The sequence below is a fragment of the Phalangium opilio genome, unplaced genomic scaffold (assembly GCF_054372755.1).
Source record: "Phalangium opilio isolate 3A_F unplaced genomic scaffold, DU_Popi_V2 ptg000024l_1, whole genome shotgun sequence".
Lineage (NCBI taxonomy): Eukaryota > Metazoa > Arthropoda > Arachnida > Opiliones > Phalangiidae > Phalangium > Phalangium opilio.
Window position 1 is genome coordinate 4,511,564 of NW_028324155.1, and position 17,000 is coordinate 4,528,563.

The 17,000-nt window shown below is 34.8% G+C and overlaps 2 protein-coding genes and 1 long non-coding RNA gene across 6 annotated transcripts in view; 2 read left to right on the plus strand and 1 right to left on the minus strand.

The window, feature by feature from the left end:
- Nucleotides 1–96: 96 nt before the first annotated feature.
- LOC149692302 (uncharacterized) lies at nucleotides 97–3,203 on the plus strand. The gene is made up of 9 exons (XM_089867996.1): nucleotides 97–253; nucleotides 347–399; nucleotides 457–634; nucleotides 707–873; nucleotides 945–1,049; nucleotides 1,118–1,412; nucleotides 2,012–2,116; nucleotides 2,193–2,490; nucleotides 2,910–3,203. Exons 1-9 carry the CDS (start codon nucleotides 211–213, stop codon nucleotides 3,109–3,111), a joined length of 1,446 nt encoding a protein of 481 aa, XP_089724122.1. The 5' UTR covers nucleotides 97–210; the 3' UTR covers nucleotides 3,112–3,203.
- A 38-nt stretch (nucleotides 3,204–3,241) lies between these two features.
- Nucleotides 3,242–17,000, minus strand: part of LOC149692303 (calcium/calmodulin-dependent protein kinase kinase 1) — a 107,131-nt gene continuing 93,372 nt past the window's right edge. For all 4 annotated transcript variants that reach the window (XM_089867991.1, XM_089867992.1, XM_089867990.1 and 1 more), the window contains 14 exons: nucleotides 9,311–9,364; nucleotides 7,945–7,996; nucleotides 7,724–7,842; nucleotides 7,613–7,649; nucleotides 7,064–7,085; nucleotides 6,863–6,951; nucleotides 6,272–6,345; nucleotides 5,853–5,952; nucleotides 5,707–5,732; nucleotides 5,521–5,648; nucleotides 5,379–5,466; nucleotides 5,185–5,313; nucleotides 4,719–4,855; nucleotides 3,242–4,585 (listed from right to left, as the gene is read on the minus strand). In XM_089867991.1, coding sequence (XP_089724117.1) covers nucleotides 4,501–4,585; nucleotides 4,719–4,855; nucleotides 5,185–5,313; nucleotides 5,379–5,466; nucleotides 5,521–5,648; nucleotides 5,707–5,732; nucleotides 5,853–5,952; nucleotides 6,272–6,345; nucleotides 6,863–6,951; nucleotides 7,064–7,085; nucleotides 7,613–7,649; nucleotides 7,724–7,842; nucleotides 7,945–7,996; nucleotides 9,311–9,364 — 1,140 coding nt within the window. In that variant the 3' untranslated portion in view covers nucleotides 3,242–4,500. The remainder of the gene's footprint in view (nucleotides 4,586–4,718; nucleotides 4,856–5,184; nucleotides 5,314–5,378; nucleotides 5,467–5,520; nucleotides 5,649–5,706; nucleotides 5,733–5,852; nucleotides 5,953–6,271; nucleotides 6,346–6,862; nucleotides 6,952–7,063; nucleotides 7,086–7,612; nucleotides 7,650–7,723; nucleotides 7,843–7,944; nucleotides 7,997–9,310; nucleotides 9,365–17,000) is intronic.
- LOC149692304 (uncharacterized) lies at nucleotides 5,192–7,384 on the plus strand. The gene is made up of 3 exons (XR_016382666.1): nucleotides 5,192–5,328; nucleotides 5,409–6,231; nucleotides 6,296–7,384. It is a non-coding gene; the product is annotated as an uncharacterized LOC149692304 (long non-coding RNA).

A 17,000-nucleotide genomic window follows, 5' to 3' on the forward strand; every position in this document is an offset into this window, starting at 1 on the left:
GCATGAAGAAACACGTACCATGGATGAAACCTAACGCAAGGTTTCACGGTTGACTGTAAAAACATTTTCCAAACAATTTACTTATCATAGTTGGCCGTGGTTGATCTTACGTAACCGCTGCGCCGGTTAAAGGTCAGGAAGTCGGGACCTCACCACGCGAGTTGCCGATTTTGGGCAATTTTGAGTGTAATTAAATTAAAAACTAACATCATGGCGAATTCCAGGATCATGCTAAAGCTTTTTTCCTATATGGGTAATTAAAATTTTACTCTCATAACTGCAATAGTCCTTAAGTTGTTAAGCCTAACTACCTCATTTTATATAATACACCCGTTTTAACTTACAGGTAATGGAAACTCCATCAATAAAATAACATTATCGTCTTCAAAATTTAAACTGGTTAGTTTAGTAATACACTTTTAGATAGTTTAAGCCTATATTATTGAATATCTACAGACCTGCGGGGTATCACCCAAGAAAGTATCTTTTCAAACAACCTTTTACCGATGTTACGCTGCTACACCCCTACCTGGTTCCAAAAAAGTATTTCAAAGAGAAAAACCCCATTGTAACATTGGTACTATTGGTCATGTTGATCATGGAAAAACAACATTAACAGCTGCCATTACTAGAGGTTAGTAATTGGTTTAATTAATTAATTTCCTTAATCACAAAAAAAAAATTAAAATATAAAACCTTTCGACAGTTCTGGCTGAAAGAAAACTAGCCAAAGTTAAAAAATACGATGAAATTGATAATGCACCTGAAGAAAAGTTAAGAGGCATTACTATCAATGTTGCCCATGTTGAATATTCCACGGATAAAAGGCATTATGGTCATACTGATTGCCCAGGCCATGCTGATTATATTAAAGTAGGATTTGAAAACATAATTACCTTAAACCAATTAAAAGTAAATTAAGTAATTAATTTCTCATAATTTAGAACATGATCACTGGTGCTGCTCAAATGGATGGAGCAATTTTAGTAGTTGCTGCAACTGATGGAGCCATGCCACAAACAAAAGAGCATTTAATTCTCGCTAAACAAGTAAAAAACTTCAAGAGAAATAATAAAATAAAATTAATATTTTATAATTATTTTAATCTAACTTTTAGATTGGAATTGAACATATAGTTGTCTACATTAATAAAGCTGATGCTGCTGACAAAGAAATGATTGAATTAGTTGAAATGGAATTAAGAGAGTTAATGAATGATTTGGGATTAAAAGGAGATGATATTCCAGTCATAGTTGGTTCGGCTTTATCAGCTTTGGAAGGAAAAAACCCCGAGTTAGGGAAAGATTCTATTATGAAACTTTTAGATACAGTTGATGAATATATTCCAACACCAGTCAGAGCGTTAGATAAACCATTTTCATTACCCATTGAAAATGTCTACTCCATTCAAGGCAAATATCATTTAATTAATTACCTTTTTAATTAATTATTAAAGCAGGGTTCGTACATGACCTGGAAAACCTGGAAAAGTCAGGGAAATTGAAAATGGACCTAAAAGGTCAGGGAAATTGAAAATGGACCTAAAAGGTCAGGGAAATTGAAAATGGGCCTAAAAGTCAGGGAAATTTAAAATGGACCTAAAAGGTCAGGGAAATTGAAAATGGACCTAAAAAGTCAGGGAAAAATATATTGGAGGGAAATTTAAAGTATAATGGTGATCAGAAAAATTTTTGTCTGAGATTTGAGCAAAGCCCCAAATTCGCTTCGCTCGCTCAGGTTATTTATGATTTACTTTAAATTAAATTTAAACGAATTAATTGGCTAATTTTTATAAAAATAACTCGTGCAAAAATTATTTGAGTGAATCAATATAGATTGGTTTCCATATACGTTCGCCATGTACGTTATTGCAAATGGTCAGGGAAATTTGTGGAATTTAGTCAGGGAAAACCTGGAAAAGTCAGCTAGGAATTTCATTCCAAAAATTTTGTACGAACCCTGTAAAGGGAATTAATTAATTAATTAATTAATTAATCTCTTGGTAATGTAGGTAGAGGAACAGTAGTCACTGGACGTTTAGAAAGAGGAGTTGTAAAGAAGGGCCTTGAGTGTGAAATAATTGGTTATAACAAATTGATTAAAACCACTATAACTGGTAATTAGTTAGTTAAGCTACTAATTAGTTAGTTAGTTAAGTTAAAGATTATAAATAATTGGGTTGTCCTATTTAGGTTTGGAAATGTTTCACCAAATTTTGGAAGAGTCTCAAGCTGGTGATCAAGTTGGGGCTTTGATTAGAGGAACGAAAAGGGATGAAATTAGAAGAGGAATGGTTTTGTGTAAACCCGGAACTTTAAAAGCACATGATCATGTTGAAGCCCAAGTTTACGTACTTAAAAAGGATGAAGGAGGAAAAGGAAAACCTTTCTTCAATTATTTCCAACCAATGATGTTTTCAAAGACTTGGGATTGCGCTGTTAGCGTTAAAGTTGTCGATAAAGAAATGGTTATGCCTGGAGAAGATTCAAAGTATATTTAATAATAACAGAAGTGAGATGAGACTAGAAGTGAAGGGCTCTAGCATTGGTAATAGATTCTGGCATTAGTGAACAAATTTGAGGATTTTATGCTGCTTCACACTTGCCTACACTAGAGAGAAAAGAGTTGGTCGAGTTCCAAAAACATTTCCTACCCCCGTTCCCCTCAACCTAAAGCGGCCGAACACGGACGCGGCTCCTTGAAACTAGTTCGGCCGTCTACCACCGCGAGCCTCTCACGTTTTGGAGTTAAAATTCTGAAACCGCCACCAGAGGGCCAACCGTTCTTGTGTTATCAAGAATATTCACTTTCGCCAAGTCTTCTCACTTCTAGTCTCATCTCACTTCTGATAATAATTAATTTATAAGAGCTTAAATTTAATCTTGATGATTGTGTCTTTTGTTTTTTAGATTGGTCCTGAGACTGATTAAAACCATGGTTATCGAAGCTGGTCAAAGATTTACCTTGAGAGATGGAACAGTCACATTAGGAACTGGAGTTATCACTAACATTTTGACAAATTTGACACCCGAAGAAAAGTTAGAACTTGAAAAGGGACAGAAGAAAAAGAGGAAGAAGGATGATGAAGCTGAAGCCGCTAATGTCAATTAATGTCGCGTATTTTATATTAATTAATTAATTAATATTAAATTAGATTGTATTGTTTGTTTTTTTTTCGTATAAATAAAGTGTAGAAATTAAAATTTGTTGTTTGAAATTATTATATTAATTTTTGTAATATATATATCATTAAAATTTAATTACAAGTCACGGATACATGAGTGGAAAAGTTTTGTTGTGTTTTTTAGGTAAAAAAGTTCATTACCATCTTTAAATATATAAATTTGGCATTCATTTGATTATTATTATAGAGTGCTGTCAGTTATGACGTCAGATCCAAGGTTAAACGTCACGAGTCTGCCTTTAGCAATGGGCGGCCATGACAGTTACCGTTTTTTCTTTATGGGAAAACAGAATGGGTGACGTCACACCCGCGCTTCTGACAGCACTCTATTAGGCAAAAAGGATTTTTTTAATCTTTTTATCAAGAAGGTATGAAAAGTGGAAATAGTTTTCTTTTGAGCTTGAAAAATTTTACGTTTTTAATTATTAAAATTTTAAAAAAAGGGTTACCTGGCTCTAGAAAGGTTATGGTGCGTATATAAAAATTTATTTCTTATAACAGTTAGTTTTGAAAAAGTTGAGAAACAGTTGAGTAGACAGAATGAGAAAATGAAAGGCTTAAAAGAGGGAAAGAGGCACCGATTTTGGCGCCATATTCAAAAACTAAGGTCACGCGGTGACCCGATCATAATTGGCCAAGGCTTAGTTGCGAGAGTGCCGAGAATTGATTGAATATTTGTACAAAATAGTACAATTTGCATGAAGTTATTAATAGATTATTAATATTATTTAAAAAAGTATTTAAAATTAAAAGATTGCCAGGAATACTTTGAATAAAAGCACCCTTTTGAAAAAGAGAGAAATATTTTGTGCATGAAATTTTATATTTACAATTGCAATTGTAGAGTATTCGTAAAGTTCGTTTAGAGAGAGAGAGAGTAAATCGCGAATAAACACCTAAAATTCGTAAAATAGAAAAAGTTAAATGCTCGCGCCGTTAATGGCAATTAAGTTAATTTAAAACTTTAAAAGTGATTCGATAAAAACTTCTAATATATGTATATATACAAAGCTTAATTTCTCCCCCCTCTTCTTTGTCTCGGTTCAATGTTAAGCTTTAATCTAATCGCGAATGAGATAGGCCTAGTTTTTGAAATTTTAGGAAAAGGCTTAATATTATGTTACTTTTTTTTTCTCGCAGAGGCACGTGGGGATAAAAGTAGGGAAGGCGAGGGATTCCCTCTCATTAAATGGATTGTCTGTTAAAACTAATCTCATTATTACGAGAGTCCCTGGATCAAGGCACCAAAAATCGTCAGGAAGGAGGCTGGTTCCGTTTAGTTTTTTTTTTCTTTTTTATCTTTTCTAAGTTTTATTTCAGGCTTCTTTCTCCCCTATACCGCACAAGGTTACTTCGCAGAGGGAGGGTAATGTCTTCTTTTCCAAACCCAATGAGACTTTCCTGGGGGAATGAAAAATGGGAATTTAGATAATTTTTAAGTATCCACATCTAGAGGTTTTTAATCCCTTTAATTCCCCGACTTCTACTCCCCACTTATCGTGGTGAAATACTCATTGGGCGCGGTGCAGCTCACCTTTCCAAGTAAAATTCGAAGGAGTTAGGTGCGGAGTTGGATCTACCAGCTCGTTTCAAATGTCCTCGGAAAAACGTAGCGACGTCGCGGAAAGGATTGCCGAACGAATGATTTTTTAGCATACTTTTAACTAGAATCTGTATACGGATAAATCGTGGAGTAGGACTAGATTGTTGTTACTGCAGTCTACAACTAATAAAATGACTAACTACACGATACACGACGCTGCAAAAAAAAAATGTACAGCTTGTCCAAAATACACACACGTGCACGTCGACTCAACGTAAGCCCCGATTATACAAAATTTAAAAAAAAAAAAATCTATCAGCAGTCAACACTAAGGCTAAAAACACAATTAGGCTACAAAAGTCTACAGATTTTAAATAAAAACAACACGTTTTCCTAAAACGTTTCTGACAAGACGAATAAAAAATGGTCATGCGACGAGAGCGACCAAAGGTCTCACGAGAGTGTCCAGTTTCGGTATAGACGTGACGCATTGTTGAATCTCCTCTTCCGTTACTTCGATTAAAACGCAATTTTCTTCTTCAGACGGTAAAGGAAATAGGCCGTCTTTCGTTACCCACGTATGCTCCTAGGAAAAAAGACGGTAATTTATAGGTTTAAATAGAACTGCAAACCTGGACGAAAATCATTTACCTTGATTTCCGGTAACCTGATTCTTTTTAGTGGATCCTTTAAGAGCATTTTGCCTATCAAATCCTTCAGTTCGTCACTGACCTCTGAACTATTGGAGTAAAGATTTGTACTACAAAAACTAAATATAAAAACGATATGGTACCTATCAGGGAAATGAAGCGCTTCATTCTTGATTTTATTATAAAGAATCAAGGTATTATTATCGTGAAACGGCACGTTTCCATAGACAAAACTGAAGAGAGTGATACCCATTGCCCACATATCGATAGCCTATTGATCCAAACATTTTAGACCTTCTTTTATAATAAACAGATAAACTTACTCTTACCTTGCCGCTGTACGTGTCTCCCGTTTCTATTGGCGATAAAATTTAAAATAAACGTCATTACCAAGAAAAGAGAATTAGGAGAAAGATCGAAGGAGATTAAGTAAGGCATAGTTTCAAGATAAAGAGGGGAGAAAAGATAGATCTACCTCTTAGAGCCTCCGGGGCCAGAAAGGCGGGGGTTCCGGCTGTATTAGTCAAAATAGCGTCTACCCCTTCAAACTGATTACATACTCCGAAGTCGGCTATCTGCAAGAAAGAGTAAAGTGTGTGTGGTCGGGTGAGTGAAGAGAGAAAATTGAATTGACCCTCTTCAGGTTTTGGAACGATGGTCTCTAGGGAGTCTTCAAGTCGAGGATACATTAGCAGTAAAAGTACAGACTGTATTTGAAATTAACAATGCTTAAAAGCATCCAGACAAATGTATCCTCCACTTGATACGAACTTTTAACGGGGAAAATGCCGAGGACAGCAATTACGAAAGATGGGTAAAGAGAGCGAGATGATGATGAAAAGATAAAAGACAAGGTAAAGCTAGATAGATGAAAGCAAAGAAAAAAGCCCTTACCTGAATTCGACCATCATCTCCTAGGAGAAGGTTCGACGGCTTCACATCTCGATGGATTATCTTTTGATAGTGCACTGCGAAAAAAAAAAGATTGGAAAAGGATTGGCTCGGATTTGTTACAGAATATTATTTCGAAAAGTGATTAGCGATAAAAGATACATTTTTGCAAAAATAAACCTTTCTTTTTTTAATCAAGTAAAAGGTAGTAAGGGAAGCAACCGAAAATAAAATATTTTTTCCCATACTACTTAACCTTTAGCTTAAAAAAGCGCCCAGCAACGCGAGTTTTAAGAGTCTTTCTTTCGAAAAGTCGATTTTACACACTCGAAAAACTACACAAACTCTAGCTCCTTGTTAGTTTTATTTTTTTTAAAAAAAGATGACTTTTTATAGTCATAAAAAGAAAACAACCCCGCATTGGATCAAGACAAGTCCGTGTTTGGGTACATAGCACTCCCATTAAATTCACCGCAACCAAAATGAAAACACTAGAAAATGGGTTCTGAGGAAGGTACTACTACGGATAAAACTGAAAGGACGTCGGAGAGTTTCTCACGATTCAACGGAGGTGAAAATAATGGAAGCACGTACGATATTCGATTCCTTGAACCACGTCTCGAAAGTACTGCCAAGCTTGCTCCTCGTTCAAAACATTCGTGGTGGGAATTTCCATCACGGCTCTGTGGTTAGTAGTTGTGGGAGAAAAAAAAAAGACGTACACTTTTACTACCTACCACTGTTGGGACAAAAAGAGTGCGGAAAACTATAAAAACCAGAGATATAAAAACTCACCCTTTCTCCAAAAGATCAAAAACTGTCCAGGGGGAACATACAAAAACAAAAATAATCAATACCTTCAATATTGTATAATGAAAAACCAGAACCATGCACCGATTCTATTTTTTTCCATGGTGCGGTTATGTTACCATTTTATCTAATCATAATTACAGAAATTTCTAAGTGGTCTACAATAATAATTAATTCCATTGAGGTTTCGATATAGTTAAAATCGTCCTTGACCCAAAAGACTCAAAACGTTTCATGTGCGGAAATCAATCAATCAATCGATGAGATTTTAATTAAAAATAAATAAAATGTCAACCCTCGCACGACCCCAATTTTGTTTTCATCAAAGCGTCAATGCAATTTCTTTCATCTATTATTTGATTTACTTTAGGTAAACAAAACGTATTCCGGAAATTGACGTGTTTACAAACTATCTCTAAAATATTATTCAAAATGAAAACCTTCGTCAAAGCTAGTTTAACAACGACCGAAACATATCTTAACTAGAACCAATACGAAAATCGGTACACGAGTCGACAAAATACGTAATCTTACCCATATATAAATTATCCTCGGAAGGATCATCTAAAACCTGTATTAAATGAATAAATCGTGGTTAAGCATCAGTTACCCTGTCCATAAAATCTCGAATAATCCTTTTTTTACCTCGACTAGTTTTACTACATTAGGATGATTGAGTTTCTTGAGAATGGCGATTTCCCTATATACTTGTTCTAACGGATTACGAACTGCCCTTTTACCATCTCTAGTCGGTGGTAATCTTCCTACAAATAAGATTAAATTATCGATTGCAAATTGGTTCGTACAGGGTTCGGTTTTCGGGGGGGGGGATGGAAAATAAACTCTGGACTATAAGCTTCTCTTACCGTACATTCCAGCTCTCCGCATCAATTTCTTTTTCGACAAAATTTTCATTGCCTAGGAAAAGAAAAGACGTGGAGGAGGAGGAGGAGGGAAGGGGTCGAAATTAGATTATATAACTCGACAAACCAAGATCTTGTTTCGTATGTACGGATAAACCGCACGAAGGTAGCTCGCGTTTGAATTTTTTATCGGGTTGGGAATTGGAGTTTTCCCTCCCCCAAACTTTGTTGTTTAATCAAGAATTGGTTAGGGACATAAAAAAAGGGATGGGAAACATAAGACTATACGATAAGTGTGACACTTCCTAGTTCCTAGAAAACCTTTCTGGGAGATACACGCTAGAAATGAGTGCAAGAGGTTTTGCAGGACTTCCATCTCTCTATTTAGTCTTTGAAAACGCATTACGTCCATACACAATAACTAGACACTTTCAGTAACAAGTGATAAACTTAGAGGGCACATCTTATAATCTTATAGTATTAACGAATGCCCCGTGGGATTAATCAGCGAAGCAAATTCGGATTCTATAAATTAAACACGCTTCTTAATGCAGACCCAAATATACATATTTTTTAAGAAATTCCGATATTAAAAATGAAAAAGAGGGTCGTAGTAAGTAAAGTTATACAAATAATTCCCCATCATAAATATTAAAATAAAATGTAAAACTTTTCCGATCACATCACTAGAAACTAGAGCGATGTTTACTTATTTCTTTTCCTTTCACTTTTCGATAAAATAAATAGAAAAGGATGAAAAATGAACAGCGAGTCTTTGACGCATCTGTTACCCAATTTTGACACCTCACCATCGACCAGTAAAAATTCCATTCCCACATAAAAAATAACAGAGACTAGAGGTCGGCAAAGGACTCAAATATTGCCACTTTTCAAAGCTCACTCCCCTTTTTTTCCCCCGGAACCAAGGTGCCGGAGAATCAGTAGCAATTTGTTTTCATAGATAAACCCTTTTGACTAGCCTATCTCTTCCTTTTGAGGCGACATTGAGAAGACGAAACAAACTCCGATATACCAAACTACAAAAATTGGCTAAAGGAAGTGCGAACGGAAATTAATAAACGCTACATAAAGTAATTTCATTAGAATTGGTAATTTATCAAGAAAGAAAGAAATAAAGAAATAAACCATCCGCGCGAAAGAATTTTTTTTTAATCATGCAAATTTTTCCAGCTGGACGCCCAAGAGATTTAATCAAACGAATGAAATTTAAATAAAAAGGTGAGAAATATGTTAAAGCAGAAGCTTATGACTCGAAATAAGTAATTTAGGACCTCATACAAGTCAACTAAAATTTCAAAGAATCATAATTGATTACGTGAAGAAAATTAGAAAAAAAATATAAACTTACATAATTATTGTTATCCTCTTCGTTATAGGCCAGTTTAACGATCCCGAAAGAACCCTATGGAATAAATGTTTTTTTCTTGAAATCTTTAAGAATACAGCGACAAAATAAATAAATACGAAGTAAAAATAAGCCTGGAAGCTGCGTAGACGGAAGTAGACCTATGAGAATAATGTATTTTGAGTGATTGGAAATTGGAGCCAGTTATATATCCTAGTAAGAAGGAAAGGAACCGGGTTCTAGCTTATATAGACAAGATAATATAATGGTCAATAATCAAAGTATGAATTATGTATAGTATCTATTACACGCCTGGTGAAACTGTATCGTCTATTTTTTATCAGAGTTGCAATGTTTTTTTCTATTATTTTATATCCTTTAGTATCATAGCTTAAAATCGATAACAATGATAATAATATAGGGTATTTCTGATAAAAACAGTGGCCCGAACGACAAAATGGAGATAGAAATTACATTTTCGACTCAAAATCGCCCAAAGAACATCCCCCTTAATTTATACCAGACTTATCAGAAATACCCTGTATATTTTACTAAAAATATCCAGCGTTTCGTAATAAATTTAATTTATAGAATCATCTATGAAGATTAATATATATATATATATATTCTAACCTTGGTTATCATCTATTATAACGAAGGGTGAAGCTTTAAGATAAAATAAAGGATGGTGGAAATTTTAGGAAAATTTAGAGAAAGACGGAAAGCCTCTTTACAATATGCAAATTATGTCCGTTTCTCCAGGAAAATTTAATTTGTGCCATAATCATATTTTGTGGAAGAGGATTTATTAATCACGGTTGGGGAAATTTTAGGGCTTTAATTCTACTTCCCGTCCAATTTTTAATTAATTAATTATTAATTAACTTTAAATTATAATCCGCAAAAGATAACTGTCAAATTTTGAGCGTTTATAGGTGTCAAACATCAGTCTCGAATATACAAATGAGCTTTGTACAAAACGATTTACATAATTGCATATAGAAGTCAACATTTCATTGACTATCTAATCACAGTAGCCAACTTTTCAATATCTAAAGAGTTCGGTAACGGTTCGAAAAATTCGTAAGAGTTCCGTTTCACTCGGTTTGAACTATATAGCATCCATTCGAACTACGGAGGCGTTAATATTCCTAAGCCTAATCCGATTACGAACTGAAATATTTTGAAGTGGAAAAATAAATACCGTACTCTTTGATCTGCCCACTTTTCAATATTGCCCAAAAAGTTACTGAACTTTCGTGAGTGCAAAGTTAATTAAAGAGCATGCACCTTAAATCAAAGACTTTGATCCAATTAAATTGAAACTGAGTCTACCCTACGAATGTCTAATAAACCTTAATTAATTTCAAACTATCTTCAAATGGGACTGGCATAATTTTGATTAATTATACTTCGTATTTAAATTTAAGCATATTTCTTTCCAGATAGAAAACGACGTGATTGCGTTAAAATTGCTCGAGAAATCATTAAAGGCTTAACGCACCTTTGTAAGTGTATTTTACAAAATTACATATACGCATTTCCCGCAATCGGAAGCAGACTAAAACGTTATTTCCTCTTATCATAATTTTATCGTAGGAACTTAGGAAGATTATGATAGGGCAAGGAAAGCAAAGAATGGAAGTAGCCAGGGACTTGACAACTAACACGGACCAGAAATTATGGACTATCCAACTTAATTATGGAGAACATCGTAGCCAGAACAAAACCGAATCTTAAGTTAAGCCTTTGCATAAGGTGCGCCAAAGCGATTCTAGTCCCTGACTAACGCAAAATCCTTGATTTGATGGAAAGAAGTAGGAAACGAATGGAGACGCACGGCTGGGAGCGAGCGTGAGATTAAAGATGGAAAAAGATGAGAGAATATTAGAAAGAGGGAGAACAAAAAGAAACAGATGATGATGGAAATAATACACAGATGGAATTGCGAGGAATTTTTCACCTTTTTCCATTTATATTTAAGAGAGGGATGGTAGAGTGGATAAAGAGAATTTGCAAGGCGCTAGTTACTTCCTGGTACATTCGCGCTTCAGATTAATTTTCCATCTGAAGGGCAAACAAAAGGGGCCGAACTATATACTCGTTAATACCAAGAGAGAGAGGTGCTATTCAAACAAACGCTAATTAACAAAGTAAAGGATCTCTAGGAGGCCGGTAATTAAGATGGGAATTTCAAGACGGTGATGACGGACGACTTAGGGTTAAGTTCGAGGTATATTCACGAGGAAGGAAGCGTACGTCTTTCCCATCGGCGTCATTTTAAGACAATCCATAATAATAATAAAAAAAAAACACAGACAAAAGCAAACTGACGATTATTTCTCCAAAGAGATAACAGCAGAAGGTTTTGGAAAGATAAATAAAACCTTAATTAGGTCTTGGATACTTTATTAAAAATTAAATTTCTACCCAAATAAAATCTTTCAAAGGATTTTCTAATCTATTTATCATCAAACCTTTGTCATTTATTACAGATAAGAGTGTAAAATATTGAGTGGACATTTCAGACTCTCTTTGGAGCACGTTTATCTAACTCAACTAAGCCAGGAATAAAGTAAAGTAAAAAAATAGAGCAATGACAAGAATGTCGATTGAAAGGGATCAAGAAAACAAACAGTAAGACCTTGGCGAGATTCAACTGATTCGTATGACAAACGAAAGTCCGCTAGACACGAACAGGGCGACAGTAATTCCATCTTTGAAAAGAAAGAAAACGATTCTTATCAATGATTTGGAAGCGACTCTTCAAGGCGGCGGCAAAATAACGCGCGTCCCATTTTCACTTTGGTAAATGCACTTGACGGAAAAATGGTTCATTTCCGTCGCGGAAACGCTTTACCTTCCCTCATCATATTCTCGTATTTTCGCTCTCACATCCAACGGAAAATGGGGCACTTTTCCGTCAAGCGAAAAATAGGCTTAGGGATTTTTCCCTTTTCTTTTTTTTAGTTCCACAGAACATTAGGCGTCGACTACTTTGAGAGAATATATATAAAGAAAGAAACTCCTGGGGGCTTCATCGGGCTACTCGTTAGGATATGTTAGCAAAAACCGAGTGGTTCTGGCTGGTGATGGCGCAAAACTCTCGACTTTTAGGAAAACTCGTTGCCCAAAAAAGGAATTTACCGGAGTTGAAGCGCGAATAAAATCGAATGAGGAGAGAAGATAAATATACGAGCAGCCTGGGCCCCTCTTCGTCTTTAAAGGTCCCTTTTCTTATCCCGAAGAATCTTTTATTTTGCACTAAAGCCTAGCAAAATGTTACAGGGAAATTGTGTACACAAAAAACTTGTTATATCCCTGGGGAAAATTTTCAAGAAAGTGTGAAAAGAAAAGTTTTTAAAAGCATTTCCTTAACCCCCCTGAATGTTCGCTGATCCCTGGACATGGGTGTACTTAGGTAGAAACATTTCTACAGGGGTTAGATAGAAAATGCATTAGTATCTTTCCCCCTATAAGGTAGCTTTCCTGGCAAACAGGACTTTACAGTGGAGTAAACATTTCTAAAGGCGGTAGATCATTTTATTACACGGTTTTACATAGAGTAGTTTTAATAGAGTGATAACTAGTTTAGTTAAAAGTGAACTACATTAGATCTATCTCTCCTTATATATTTCTCCGTTGTGGAAGGCTGTAAGAGCCAATGGTTGTATCGAACTTGGTTAATCAATAAATAACTATCAAAAACTACAAAAATCATTAAGAAAACCTTTCTCGGCAGGGGAATATATACGAAAAGTTTGGACCAATAATTTATTCATAAACTATTTCGTTCCCATCGATTGTTGCATCCCCTGCATCATTATTACCTAGGTTTATACTCTAGAAAACTATAGTTTCTCCATTGAGAGGCAACCACGCCCGAAATCTGGTGGTTTATGTGCCCTGTACATTCAGGTTGCATTAGCAAAATGATCTCTATCCGTAATGGGCAAAGGAGATTGAGATAAAAAAACGGAGAGAGAAGGAGTACACCCAACTAGTTAGGAATGACCCGCTTCCTCAGGCTTATATACATACATTTTCAATGTAAGATGCTACTTCAGTAAAGGTTAAGACTGTTTATATCCAAATGGACCTTAAAATTCCTATTCCATTAGCCTTTATGGCTACTGCTCTTTGAACATGGGACGTATCTGAATAACGATATTTCTTTTTTGGGAGTAAATACTCTAAACGATATCAACACACGCGATATTGGCAAACCAAATGATATCATATTCCCTGATGCGACTTAGTATACCTACAACGAACTACTAGAGGGGGGGATATAGTTTATCTCAATGGTCCGTGGATTACGAGCGAGCGAAGAATGGGGCGAATATCAAAAAACCCATTTCTTTGGATGTTATGCCCAAAATTATTTCAAAAAAAAACCAAAAAAAAAAAAACGAGGCATTAGGCCTAAATTTAAAGGTAAAATACGTCTTTATGGAAATATTTTTCTCTGGGTTTCAGAAAAAAAGGACCTATTTCTAATTTAATCACTTCAAAGCTTCCAGAAATTATTCAGAACGTTAATGGGTTCCGTAAAATATTCCACAGCTTTTCCTAAGCGTTTGAAATCCTAGTTAAAACTAATTTAGAAGCCCTAACGTTTCCTATGAAGTAAACTAGTGTAATAACTCGAACAACCTTAGCTTGGACATTTTTAAAGTCAACATTCCGTTTTCGAATCCAGTTTTAAAAACCTACACTTTTAAACCGCATTAATTAAGAGTTTCGAAAAATTTTAAGAAAACTTTTAAATATATTTAAAGTAGCGCCTTAAGCCTAATCTAATATTCATTCGCAAAGTAAACAAAAAAGTTACTATACATTCCACGGAGAACATCCTAACTCAAAGCGACTTTACACTTTGATAGAGACCGAGTGAGACAAACTGAAGAAGAACTTTCTAAAATTCTCTCACTTTGAAGACTCGTGTTTTGAAAAGTATACCATGACATCAGGAGAAAGTCGCGAACGATCAACGAAAACACATATACCCCTTGTAGTATACTTAAGTTGAACTCGATGCGGTTTGACTGTAAGAGGAACGATGTAACCGTTAGGGAATACCTCGCTAAAGTAAAGTAAAATATTAAAGGGAAGATCTGGAGAATTTTGTTTGCACACTTGAGTGGACTGTGTCAACTAAAGTTTTTTTTTCCTTCTTCTTCAGAGACTAACATTATCTTCGAAAATATGATGGAAGATCTTTTATCCATCAGATCTGGTTCCGTCCTTTCCCTCGGGCAATAAAAACGGAGGAACCACAAAAAATATGATAAAAAAAATAAGTAGGTGATATTCTAAACCAAAATATATTCAAACGAAATCAGACGTGGTGGTCGAGGAGCCAATCACTCAGATGTAAAATCATTAAACGTAACAAGTAGTATTTTTACAGGGAATCTGATAGCGATATGTTCCCATAAAATACGTCCCTTTCTATAGGTCTTTCTAGTTATATATATAACGAAATGCACTTTTTGAGGATTAAAGATTAAAGTCTAGAGTAGGTTGCCTCACGTGTCACTCAAATTTCTTGATTCTTTTTGACCTCAGGTAAAAAGGGGTTAGGGTTCTATCTTAGTTTTACTTTGCCTGCATGCACTATTCTTTTTTTTTCTGAATTCGAGTTCTCTTCCATATTACTTTGGTCATACCGTTAAGTCGAGCTCCACTTTCGAAGAAGGGAAGGTGAATTTAAAGGTTTCCTATTTTAACATTTTTTTATTCCAGTAAAATAATGTCCAAGGGGCTTTTATTCGACGCGTAAGACCGTTGTTGGTTCAAGGAGGAAGACGAATAGAGAGAAAAGCTAAGTATGGTTTATCATTCCTTGAAAAATACATCATCACTTCATTCGCATATTTTTAACGAACATACAAAGTAGCAATAATTTCAAGAGGAAATTTTACGCGGCGTTTGATAATTTAATAATGAAGCTTTCCTTCATCTCCATACATGAAGAAAAAAACCGTCAGTGACGGTGATGGGGGATTTGCAAATTTCCCAAAATTTCTAAAATGATTATTATAAAGTTGAAGATTTAAGCCCCTTTTTCCGAGCGTCAAACTGAATTTTCCACGTCGACCTTCATTGCTATTTTTATATTCTTCTAGGTTAGGATAAGTAATATTTTATTAATAAATAGCTCCGATATTTGTTTAATAAAATAGAAACTTTTTCAAAGATAAACAAATGAAATATTTCCGGTATGGGATCGAGGGAATCAAATTTTGATGTAAAATTGAAAGCACCTGAGACTCCGTCTGGGAATTTTTAAAGAAATTCTCATCTCAAAAGTAAATTGAATTTCTTTTTACATCAAAAGGAATTTCTAATTTTCTCTCATTCGCGATATTAAAATAGTTCGGTATAAAATATTCACTTAGCTTCGAATAATTTAACTTTTATAATTTTGATTAGAGTCGATATAAATTAAACTAGATATCTAGATTTCTTAAAAACGATGATGAAGCATCGGGGGCAAGGATAGTGAAGAATAGTGTCTGAATGTTAAGTTTAAAATTCAGTTTTGTTTGAAATCCTACACATCAGTAAAATGTAAATATTTAAATTATGAACTTCTTAAAATAAGAAATCATAAAAACCTTCTTTCTTTCTTCATTCTTTCTTTCCCCTTCTGCTACGAATTCAAATATAAACAAGAAAAGAAAATATGGGGATATTGAAAAACACGTGCAAGGCTTAAAAAAAAAGAGAGAGAATATTCTATTTGAATTCCTCGCCTCAAAAACACGTGACTGTTGCTGCCTCTTTCAAAATAGATTACATATTCTTCGGTGTACAGGATAGGTAAGTATACACAGCAAGGAAGTAGAAAAACATTTTTCCATTTCCCAAAAGTGTATGCGGTACGGAAAGGCACGTTCTTGCTCCTAACCTAAAATTGTTGCCAATATTCGCCTGGTGGTAGTAACAACGGACGCGAGCAGGCACAGAAAACGCATCAAAACAGAAATTGAAAAAAATGTATAGCTCGAACATACTTAGAAAAAAAGAAAAAGTTTAAATTCTACTTTTCTTGAATTTAAAACGACTGCAGCGGAAGTTGGTTGGTTCTCTTCCGGAATTGGTTTAAATAAAATTTGTTCGATACAACCGCAGTTGCTAACGTTAATAAAGGGAGAGTAAATGAAGAAATTATATATAATAACTCAGGCCTAACTGGTAGTTTTATATGTTCAGTTACACCTTCTCTTTAAAAAATATATATTCCTAAACCCACCCTAGGAAAATGAATAGAAAAAAAAAACAACATTTAAATTTATGATCGATTCTGATTTTATCATAATGGACAAAATATTACCAACCGGTTGCGTACACATTAGATTAGAAGTTGATAAAACGGAAGGTTTTAAACAAGTCTACGCTCATTCTAACACTTTTTACTGAAACCATGTTGAACTGAGGATATAAAGGAGCCATTTCCACCCACCCATATTTCCTAGCAACCAAAGGGAGCTGAAATTATTAAATAATATGTATCTATAAATATCTATTTTAAAAGTAATGAAAACTTTATTGATTATAAATTTCTGGGTATTTAAAAACAGCCCCGTTCAATAGCAAACTTTTGCAAGGTTGATTTTAATGTAATCGGAAAACTGGCTGTCCCCAACGCATAGCACGCGCCAAGCAGCCCACGCTCCAGTTCATT